Source organism: Coturnix japonica, chromosome Z (assembly GCF_054131305.1).
Source record: "Coturnix japonica strain WE chromosome Z, WE-NBRP24, whole genome shotgun sequence".
NCBI lineage: Eukaryota > Metazoa > Chordata > Aves > Galliformes > Phasianidae > Coturnix > Coturnix japonica.
In genome coordinates, this window is record NC_140702.1 from 59,076,848 (window position 1) to 59,089,021 (window position 12,174).

At 36.8% G+C, this 12,174-nt stretch overlaps 1 protein-coding gene across 5 annotated transcripts in view; it reads left to right on the forward strand.

The window, feature by feature from the left end:
- Positions 1–6,547, forward strand: part of RNF180 (ring finger protein 180) — a 64,879-nt gene extending 58,332 nt beyond the window's left edge. For 3 of the 5 annotated variants that reach the window (XR_014939294.1, XM_015848796.3, XM_085528606.1), the window contains one exon: positions 3,325–6,547. Coding sequence is in view for 3 of the 5 variants with exons in the window: in XM_015848796.3 (XP_015704282.2) it covers positions 3,325–3,527 (203 nt within the window). In the remaining 2 variants the exon portion in view is untranslated. The remainder of the gene's footprint in view (positions 1–3,324) is intronic. The other 2 variants (XR_014939295.1, XM_015848797.3) reach the window with 2 other exon arrangements.
- Positions 6,548–12,174: the final 5,627 nt, after the last annotated feature.

A 12,174-nucleotide genomic window follows, 5' to 3' on the forward strand; every position in this document is an offset into this window, starting at 1 on the left:
ATGATTGCATTATGACATCTAATCCATGATAAAATCTGTTTGTGTTTCTGGAAGGCTAATTGCAGAATAATGTTTATCTAAATCCTGTAGAAGGTGAGGAATACCAATTCAAAACTAATGCAGCTGCTTGTGCACATCATTCCCCTGAGTAGATGTTACCAAACACACTAGAATTCATGTGTAAAAGGTGAAGTGAATGATACAGCGTTAGTGATTATATATATATATATATATAAAGTATTAGTGATAATATTATTTTTTTAAAAAACAGCACAGGTCAAGATTTGTGTTTGACAATAGTGTTTAAAGTGTTAGAGAAGTATTTAAGGAAAACAGGGGATTGAAATCAAATTAGCATTTTTCAAGTGAATTATGTCTTGGTAGAAAGTTATTTAGACTCAAATTTTTTGGGATTAATTTTATGAATTACTGATACTGTTTTTAAGTAATTAAAGATCATATATTGAATATATGCATATATGCATATTCAATATATGACAACAGCATATTTAGCTGTGAGACAAATCATAGATCAATCTGAGTAGCTGAAAATCATCATAAAATATCATCTTTCCCTTCACTAGAATGAAGCTTTAACGTATGGTCTACAAAACAAGATAGATAAAACATATAGAGGTATTCTGATGTGTACAGGTACAGATCTGTAAGCAGCGTCTGTATACAATAAACTGAAACAAATGGTGATAAATAGATAGATAGATAGATAGATAGATAGATAGATAGATAGATAGATAGATAGATAGATAGACAGACAGATAGATAGATAAAACGATGATGTCTAATCATCAGTGGTTCTCCAGAGAAAGAATCTCTCTTTTCAGCAGTACAGTCATTCTTCTATACAAAGCAGCCTTGAATGATTATATATCTTATCTGGAGTAAAAAGATCTGTCATTAAATATCTCTAAAAGTACAACAGAAAGAAACAGTAGTCTTACTTGATATGAATGGAAACAATTCTTGGAATGGAAATAATTAATATTTTGTCCATTACTTTTCAGCACAGAAAGAATACAAAGAAACAGTCAGTATCCACCACTGAAAAAGTAAACTAGTGAATTCCAGCAAAGTTCTCTATTAGAATACTTATTTTTTTTTAATTAGATTTCTCATTTACCTCGAATAAGATCTGGTGTTATTTAAATGAAAATTACTGGCACACAAACAACAATTATATATTAGTCAACACTAAAGACAGGAACTTCAAGGAGTGCTGATTAAACGGCACTAGAAAGGCAGCACTATAGCAGATAAAAAATGAATGAATGCTGCTTCACGCTATTGGGCAGTGATGCACACTGAAGTTTTGAGAGATTTTATGTCATCTTATCCACCTTGGGACTCCCAAAAACCATTACGTCTGTTTAGAGAAGAAGAATTTGTATGGCTCTGCAGAGCTCCATCAGCATCCAGCAACCTGGAAACAGAAGTCCAGAAGGTGCTCTCTTGCCACCTTGTACTGCATGAATGGGCCAGATCTTCTGCCCTTGCACCTCACCTCCCACCCTCTTTCCTGAGTCGCAAATTGTGTCCGATGAAGATGAACGGATGTGAAAGAGACCTGAGCAGCTTGCTCTGACATACACATGCTTACATAATATTTATCTTACTAAATAGAGAAGTCAGGAGGAATGGAAAGAAGTGCTTGTTTGGCAGGGCAATGAGGAGGTTCTTGGGGTCTCCCAGAGCCTATAAAATATATGGAGATCACTAATTCAGATGCTTAGACTTAACCATGCATCTCCAAAATGACAGAGAGATTTAAAGGGTTTTGGTGATGGTAAGTGGTAAAGATGGTCAGAAGTAGAAAAGTCCATCCTTGGAGAAAAGTCACGGTAATAGGCACTGTGGACAAATTACTGTCACGTGCAGAATGGATAGGTCACCATTACTTGCAGATTTTTAGTAGAAAATCAAAAAATATTCAAAGGTATTTTTTTTTAAAAAAAAAAAAGCTTAAAATGATGCAATACATTTTTTGCACAATGTTTGCTTTCTTTAGGTCTTTGATATTAAGAGCTTTACAGAATTTAAAGTAGGATTGCAGTTTCACGTAGATGTAGTATGGCTCGAGTAACGTTTTTAAAAACAGGAGTAACAGCACACAAGAGATCCCATTTCAGCACAAAAGCAAGTCTTTTGTTTGGGGGATTAAAATCATCTTTCCTCAAATCAGATATATGAAGATTTCATTACTGTGTAACCATTGAACAGAGGTTTCTTTGCACCACTCTGTGTCATTTGCGGCTTGTGATTAAGAGAGTCTGGATGGAGTACGCTCTGCCAGTCCCTCTGCTTTTTCACTGAGAGTGTCTTCTTCATTTCTGTCTTTCTAGAAGGGTCATTATAAATACTTCGAAATTAGTGTAGTTTACAAAGAAAGTTATTCATGAGTTTACAGTTTATTCCAATTTAAAAATATAAAACCGAGTCACTCGTTCAATTAAAATTTTATTGCTACAATTTAGTTTTCCTAGTGTTGTGCTAGATGACCTCTATATGGATTCCTTAGAACTAGATCCACCAAACTGGATTCACAACAGAAGAGTTTAAAGGTAGAAGAGTGAGTGTTTAGTCTTGTTAGGTATTTGAGTTCTGTGTTTTCACACAGGCTTTTTATTGTAACTTGAAAAGCTCCACTTGCACCTGCATATATATATTTTTAAAGTACTATGAGTATTTCACAAACAGTAAATAAAAAATAAAAAATAAAAAAAAAAACAGTTTCTGATATTCTTCAGACATAGCATTAAAGCAAGAAGGATTTGTATAAAAGTGTTCTGAAAATAGATTCTAATACTTGTAATAGAAATTCGTGTATGTTTGCGCTGTTGAACTATGCGTGTACACATATACATATGGCTAGATTAGTGGAGAATTCACATGAGTAGATTTAAGGAATGCAGAGATAAATTACTCCAGAGATGAACTGCAGTATTTAGAGCATTTCACTTCTGCATCACTGAATGGAACTGAGCGGAAGAAGGCACCAAGGGACAGGTTGGTGGATCTGGATAAGTATCTCATCCATCTCATAGATACAGTGTTACCTTTAGAGAGTGCCAACTCTGAACAATCAGACTTACTCTTTGCTAGACACAGAAGACAAGAGTTAGGTTTTAAATCTTTCAAAACCAAGTCTGTGAAGATCTTCTTGTCCAACAAAGTGAGAAAATCTAGCAGTGATATGTGAGATTTCCTGCTTTCTGTTGTTCTGTAAGTAACTAAGAGAACAGTTAACTTTTGTCACAGTCAGTCTAGTTGCTTTAATAAAGATGTTTTATATCATGGTGTATTCTTCAGCAGGCTTTCGAAGACGCCCAGATACTGTAACAAGGAGACATTTCCCACATGCTGCTCACAGAATGGACTATATGGACTTTGAAGATGATAGCCGTGGATGGCGGTTTGATATGGACATGGTGATAATCTACATTTATTCAGTCAACTGGGTAATAGGATTTATTGTGTTCTGTTTCCTTTGCTATTTCTTTTTCCCTTTCTAACTTGTAGAGATTACACATAAGGAAAACAGCAATTTTGAACAACAATAATGTGAATAGAAAACAAATGAAGGAGGAGAAATGTTTGTTGCATTTTTATCATTCAAAACTGCATCAGAGTGCATCAAGCGTACCATTAGGCTTTTTGATGCTTCTGCTATGTATGACAAAGTACTGAAGTTTGGTTCCAGATATAATGTGAATTCCAGATCATTCTTCATTCAGTAGCCATTTTACCTTATTTTGGATGGGAACAGGACTTTACTACAAATGTATAAAATAATTACTTGGTAGAATCACACATTACTATTTGTTCTTAGAGGAGTTAGAGTGTGTGATATGATGGAAAGCAACCCATACAGTCATACTTAGGGTTGATGCTATATTAACAAAATTTGTAAATAAGTCATCTCATTCATTGGTGCTTCAATTGCTTGTGTATAAAAAACAATAAAGGCAGTTGCCATATATAATCAGATCTGTTGGGGATAGTAGATTATAAGCACTGCACTATGTAATATATAAATATTTACCAGAGTAATTTCACTGGTATAATCCAAATTACTGAAGGCTTTGACAATTGATAGACCTGTCAGCTTTCTGTTGTGGGGATATACTGTACACAGTGCCTGAAATCTTGAGCCTATAAACCAAAAAGAGAAATGACACTGCACAGCATTTGACAAGTTTGTCTTTTCAGCAAATGGCAATCAGAAGGAATCAACTAACAACCCAAGATCTGCACATTAAAGGGACCTTTTCTGTGCAGATTCGTAGAGTGGCACTGTACCATTAGTAGCCGTCCAGATGACTGCATATGAATCCAGCAAGAGAGTTAATGGGGGCGGGCAGCAGGCCTGCAGCTGTGATGCTATGAGACACTAACTCCAGTAAACAGTGGAGGAATAATGGGAACTGAAGCATTCTCCTGTGGTAATTCAGTCTGTACATGACTGAAACACTATCAAATTACCATAGCAATTTGAGGATACTGTTTAACTGGGGGCTCACCAGCACTATGTGTCTCCAGGGAGACCATGTAGGACAACACAGTGTTTATGTGCACCTTTCATATAAAAGAATTGTAAAGCACTTTATTCCATGTGGAGATTGCTGAGTTTCAGTACCAAACTGCAGAGAGGTCAGCAATCATTGTGTACTTGCTACTTTACATGGTATTTTCAAATGAAAGTGAAAATAAATTACAGAGAGAATATTTGAAACTATTATGAGAATGGGAATCAAATGCTGAATAATAATACAAGGTATCTGAAGGGTTTGGTTTTCAGGAAGGTACAAGGAAGTTTTTATTTCTAAGGGCATGATCCTACAAAGTACACTGCAGTTTGATCTAAAAAAGCATTTATGTTGTTACTGTGGTATCAGGGTTTGTGTGGGAGACCTGTGTTTTACTCAGTAGGTGGTATACTCCCCTGTTCTAAACGAGAACAAGGAGAAACGTGTTACAGAAGGTGCCATCTGCCAAATGTTACGGAATGAAACCAGAGGCGTTATCAGTGTGCTTAACATTAAGCATGTGCTTATGCTTCTTTGCTGGAGCAGGGCCATCATGCTTAGTATCTTATTGGTCATAAAGGGATCAGGAACAGAAACTTTGACTTAATCTGAAAAACAGTAGTATATCAGCTGCTTGTATTTAATTGTCTTACAGGCTGCATAAAATAATTTCTATGTATGTTTGTGACTATATGTGTAGCATTAGAAATTACAAGTCTGACCACACTGATTGAAATAAATGTCTATTGCCATCATATTTAATACATGAAAACATAAGAAAGTGTAATAGTTGAAATTAACTATCACTATGTGGCTATGGCCGTGACAGAAATACATTTTCAGTAATTACATTACACCTAGTTTCATTATCTCTACTTAAAAATGATTGGCTTTGTTACTGGTGATGTAGGCATACAATTTTAAAAGCTTTAAGGTTGTAGGAAAGTGCTTGGTAAACCTTCTCTATACAAATGCAGGTAAATCTTTAAAAATTTGGGGTGTTTTTAGGTATAGGCTCCTGTTTTGCTACGTACAATGTGTAGGTCTGTATGCTGAAATGTTATCAGTAATTTTTAAAAGTTTTCTATTCCAGGACTGAGATTCTAACCTTTTTTTTGTTTGTTTGTCTCCAATGTTACGAACTTCATGCTCCTCTCTCCATGAAGAGAGGGACAAGTCTACCTGTTAAGCCAAAATTGCTTCTACCTTTTGTCTCAGAAAGTACTAAAATAAAGAGATATGTAATGAAGAAAATCTTTAGTTTAAATTACATAGTCTTAAATTTCAGTAATAATTTAAATTAAAAATAATATAACCAGGATATCTGCTGTAGCAGTATCCTTAAGTATTTCAAAATATATTCGAACCTAAAAAACTTAGCATAGACACTAACTAATTATATAAGGAAGACTTACTTATATCGATCTTAGTAGCAGGTCACATGGATTAATTCTGAAAAAGGCAACAAGAAGAGTCAAAAATCCAGTGTAATATTGGCCCCATCAAGCAAAAAAAAAGTTGGTAACTGAAGGGTGGATGCATTTTCCTTGATTTAGTAGGAGAGACAGCTTGGTGTGACATTCCCAACTGTGCAGCAGCACCTTTTTTTTGTGGCCTAAACAGTGCACTCTCTCTTGAGCTGGACTATTGTACTTCATGTTGTTTGTTGTTAATTCCAAGTCATTGTTTTTAAAGGCTTATAAATGACTGTTGCAACTTTGAGACATCCTCCATAAGGAAAAAACAAACAAACAAACAAAAACCTGGTAGGCATAGAAGAAAGTAAACTTTTTGTAGTTTATTGCTTTTGTGAGATACATTATTTTGTAAAAATACAATGAAAATTAAAGAGTTCAAATCTGGTTTTCATCAAAGACTGCCTGTAAAATGATGTTGATATCTCTGGGAGCAATTTTCTGGTTAAAAGTTGATCCTGCTCTTCAATCTTGTCTTTCTTACCTGCAGCGGTATTACAATGTTTGCAATAAAATTTGAGTTGTTTCTAATATTTTGCAGCCATCGGTAGCTTTTCCTTGGTGGAATTAAATTTTAATGCTTTTTTTTTTTTTTTTTTTTTCTCAAAAAAAATTTTAATGCTTTTTTTAGTGTGTGTGTGTTCTGCTGAATATTTTGTTACTGTGATTATCTCTTTTCATATTAGCAGACGTTCATCAGAAATTATCCAGGGTAAGGTTTTGGTTGTGGTGCTTTTAGTCCAAACTGATTAAATGTTGAAGTCAGCATAAATCCAGGATGAGAATGAGAAGTTTGCTTGATGACTGGCTAAGGGCCCTTGTGCTCATTCAGTAATGTGTTTCTAGCCATGCAGTGGGTGTGTTTATAAATCTCCTACCTGCTGGAGATGCAGTCATCTTGCTTTCCTCCCACAGCTTTTTAAAACAATTCCCAAGCAACAGCTGCACCTGCCCACAAGGCTGAGATCAAAGGCCAGCCTTCAACAGTACTCTGCAGATACACCTGAAGTACATACATACATCACCAACAGCATTACCGCAGTTACTGGTGGAGAAGGATGATGTTAAAGCAGAGTTTGGTCTTATTTCATCACTCCTTGAGAAAAATAAACCGGATATCATGAGTCTCTGGGAGAAAAAGCAACTATTTTGGCTATCATAACAAGTACATCTCTCATGTAGCATTGCTTTTGTAAGTATATATTCAGCATTCAGCATCTTTTGTCCTTGGCAACTCATACCACTTCATAACTGTGAGCTGTACTTAGAAATCAGTAAGTGCATGTACACAAAGAACAGGTTAAAAGGAAGAAGACTGAAAATCCATACTTGCTGTTTTCTTTGTTCTCCCATGGGTGCAAAAGATGGAACTAACCTTAGCACTGCGCTGGAAACCAAAAGATATTTCTGCAGGGTATTTCAGTGGTGTTAGATCAAAGGACCGTTTTCAGTGATTGGTGGTAGATAGGATGACCAAAAGACAGAAGGGGCCTACATACTGTCCCCTTGCCTTCACACTGAGAAAGTTGCTGTTTCTCAAGTACAATTCCATTACCACAACAGTGACATACACTTCTGTTTCACTTCTGTCTTCGTGGCAGTGGTATCATGACACACTGGTATGGGTAGCAGATGCAGCAGATCCTGCTTGCATGGCTGCCTCATCTACTGCAAGGAAGAATCTGCAGGCTGAATAGAGATACCCTGTGGTTTGGGCTTGATTGAGAAAAGAAGATTTCACTTATGACTTAAATTTTACTTTTTGATTCAGACCTCCTCTAGGTCATCAGTAGGACAAATCTCAGTGTCTTTTTGTCTCAAAGTATTATTTCCTCTTCTCTACACCAATCTGCTGAGGTCCTTCTGGGTAATTCCAACACTGTACGTAGGAAGATGCAGGAGGGTAGGACTGTGAGAGTGTTCTGCTGATATTCAGCCCCACAGGCTGGAAGATGCTGAGAGAAAGGAGGAGAAATACCCTGTGGATTGGACTGGGCTTGATGTGGAGCCATACAAGCTCTCCTTGAACATACCTATTTGTTTACCAGAATGTGCCAAGACAGACAATATTAGCAAACAGTGAAGTGGATTAAAAGATGTCCAAACTGCCATTCTCATAGGGTTGTGCTCAATGGCACAAAGTTCATCTGGAAGGCAGTAATCAGCAGTGTACCTCTCTGCGTGTTTGCTGGTGACAAAAAAAATTGGGACAACTGACTGATGTTCCAGAGGGTTGTGCTGCCAACCAGAAGAAACAGGCTACAAAAAGGGATCAGTGGGAACCCCATGCAGGTCAGCAAAGGGAGCCACAAACTCCTGAATGTAGAGAGTCCCTGTCTCCGGTACATTCTGGGAGTTACTAGCTGGAAAGCAGCTCTGCAGGAAAGGGCTTGGGAGTCCTGCTGGACACCAAGTTGAACACAAGTAATGCACCCTTGCAACAAGAGGGCTTACAGTATTAGGGCTGCATTAGAATAAGTGTTGCCAGCTGGTTAAGTAAAGCAATACATCTCCTCAGTTGTTCATCTCTGATGAAGCCGAACCTGAACCATCATGTTCAGTTTTGCATTCCCCAATAAAGGAGTGACCTGGACAAACTGGAGAGAGTCCAACAAAGGGCCATTAAAGTGATGAATGCAATGGAGCGTCTCTCATATGAGTAATTCTGTGAAGTGAAAAGAAGTTGGTCTTTCAGCAGTGAGCAGATTGCCCAGACAGTTCTGGGTAGAACATCATAGTTTCACCTAAAAACACAAGGCGGTACGACGCTGGAAAAGTTTTCAACACATTTATATCCATTTCAGTTGTTCTAGATGCATCTTTAATTCTGCAGGCAGAACAAATCCTGGTAATCTCTTTTTTTTTTTTCTCTGACTTGTATCTGGAGTCAATACAACCAGCCTTTCTTCATGTACAGTTCAAACTTTCAGGAGATACTTTTCTTCAGTTCCTTAAATCTGTTGCTGCAGTCATCTGACAGTAAAGTCAAGAAGAATAGTAAGCAAAGAATGACAAGGAATCAAGTCATAGTATTCCACTATGATGAATTTTAATGATGAGAAATAGATACTCATTTTATAAACAGACTTCTCATTGTTTTCTTTGTTAATGTCTAATTTAAAAAAATAAAAATAAAAATAAAGAAATTAAATGTGTTAATTCAAATTTCCAGTTGTTGGTGACTTTATTTGACATTCCAGACAAGAAGATTTCCTTTCAACAGATCCTGAGGGAGAAGAACTAAAGTTCATGTTTGTAAGCCTAGTAAGCCTTAAATGCATCTGTTTTTCATGGGCAGTCTCCAGTAGAATTAATGGTATTCCCGCTGGTATTGCGGTGATAGCTGCCACTTGGTGTTACCAAGTGTCAGTGATGGCTTATTTAAGTTTACAGTTCAGTTTTAGGATGAAAAAAAATGCAGTAATTGTAATCTGACTATTTCCTAGATATCATTTCAACTTAACCTATTTCATTTTCTGTCAAACATCTTCTTCAGTTTTACATTTCTACATTTCTGATAAGGCATTAAAATTTAATCAGGAAAGCACTTAAAATATATTGCATGTGTAATCTTTTATGCTCAATCAGGAGGATGAAGCAGAAGGAATAAGTGCCACCAATAAAAAGATTGTAGTATGTCATTTGATATTGATACAAGTATTAAAAATTAATTACATAAAATTCTTCTTGCTGTCATAAAAAAGAATTAGTATTAAAATGCTGGTTACGTAATGTTCTCCACTGTTGCAAACTGGAGAGTGGAAAGAAACTGAGCAGAAGGCAGATTTGCATGCGACAACACAGTATTAGCTGTATAAAATGACAGATACTGGATACCAACATAAAAATCTGCATGATGACCCCGTTCAATGAATGAGTGAGAAACAATAAAGAATTCTATGTAATCCTAGTCTTCCTGAAGTCTTCCTAACCCTCCCAAGAAATACTGTTTAGACTCTACAATCCAAATGTGAAAATATCTAAAATTTACAAAAGCTCGTCCTCGATCCTTGAAGGTTATAAATCCCAGAATACATTACCATCCATAGAATGGCACCTGATGGTGCCTGAGAGACAACACGTTCCAATTAGAAACATGAGGTAAGAATGCAATTGCCTTGCAGATGGCTCTAGATAGATAATGTATGCATTTCATCTGTCAGAAGTTAAAGTAGTTCTGAAATAATTTGAATTAGACTTCAGGGGAGGGAGGATATGTTAATTCTCTTTTATACCTTATGAAGCAGAAAATATTTGCAAGAAGTGAATGTTACAGGCAATTCATAGCCCTAGATGGTTCCATCTTCAAAAAGAGGTACCCACATTTTGTCTTTCCAAGGACATGTGAGTTAAATGAACGTAGAAATTGGGAATTATTTGTGTTGTCATAAAGACCACAACTTTTTCCCATGCATATAATACAGTTCCTCATAAATATCAGTAGCATAACCTACAAAGTTGTCTGGTTACATTTTGGGTTGTCATCTGGGAAATGTCTTAAACTCTTAATCACAAGAAAAAAAATGGTCAGGTTGTCATTAAATTTCCCTGCTACACTGCACCCATTCTTTAATTCCGTTTAAGACAGAAATACAGTATTATGATAATAAAAGCACATATCACTATACCTTTCTCATCCCTTATCTATTATTCCTCAATGTCCCATTTCTCAGAGTGATTTACAGGCCAGATTCTCATTATTTTGAGTCTATACAAAATAAGTTATTTAGAATTTCCACTTCCTGTGAGCTTAGTGATAATACTGATAAGTGTTCAAAGCTCTTGGAGCTTCTTGAGTGATAAACACTTCTACAGGCACTAAACAATGTCCAAATTCAAGCATTACAGTGTTAATCCAGCAGCTGAACACATATTTCAGCAGCAGTAATAAGTGATAGCTATCATGATTTAAAGTAAAGGACAGGAGATTACATGTGTGTGGCTTGTGCAGTCATTAGCTTCATTCCTTATTGACTCAATACTAAAAAGATTTAAACAAAAACAAAACAAAACAAAACAAAAAAAGCTTGTTTACCAGGTACTGCTTTACAGGAAGGTTAATATTAAAAGTGTTTTGGGATTTTCAGTGTTAAAGTGGTAAGAAGGAGATTTCTGGAAGGTTTCCACTAGCAGCATTCCTTCACATAGCACACAGCCAAGTGTCCTCATTTGGAAAATGAGAAAATATCTTAACTTTCAAGTGGCACAGACGGCGAGTTACTTTGGGCAACAAAATGCAGGTTATGGTGTAATTTATCCAACATTTTTTGTGTTTGTTTTTACCTCCCTGAAGGATTGGTTTATTTCACAGTAAGCTGTCTATCAAATACACGTATAGCAACCCAGTGTCAAAAGCCTATCCATTGTCAGCACCATCAGTGATCAGTACTGTGATCCCAGCAGTCACACAACTCTGTTTCTGTACAAAATGGTGCCTGTGAGGTCTACGGGTTAAGCGAACCTCTTAAGCTGCCTCTTTGGAAAGACAATAAAGCTTATCAATGCATTATTGTAGAAAAGCAGCGCAATTGTGGTAAGCTGTGAATGCCAATAAGAATGTTTGAAGTGTCCTGAAATGGCTGTTCTTATAAGACTTAGGTAATGAGTGAATTTCAAAAGTGGAGTAACATTACTGCAAACAAAGTGAAGCTGCTCTTTTAAATAATTTTCTAACACAAAAACAATTAAGATTGTTTGATGTTTCTTCCTAAAAGACAGTGCACATTAACAAGAGTCACAGTACACCTAAAATCAAGGAGACAAAAATATGCCAAGTTCTGGGAAAAAGCTTTCTGAACTTGTAAGGATGAAGTCCCAATTCAGCAGCTAGAGCTGCCCACAGCCCCTTGTACTTAACTGCTGCTATGGACAAATCCAAGCTCTCTCTAGTCCTGTTTTCGTAGCACTGTGTACTGCACATAGAGCCAGACTGAACCTGATGTGGCTGTACTCCACTCCTTCAGCACAGGAATCCTTGCAGGGAGGACAGCGGGCGATGCTGGCTGCATGCATAACCGCTTGGCATTAGGAGATCATGCAGATGGCAGCAAGTGCGGTCAGGTGGCACTGCACACAGGCTGTGCACTGCCAGAACAGGCTGGAGGTGACTTACAAAAAGCGGAAATTCAGAGGCTGCAGCTTTCCAGATATTTCTGCTT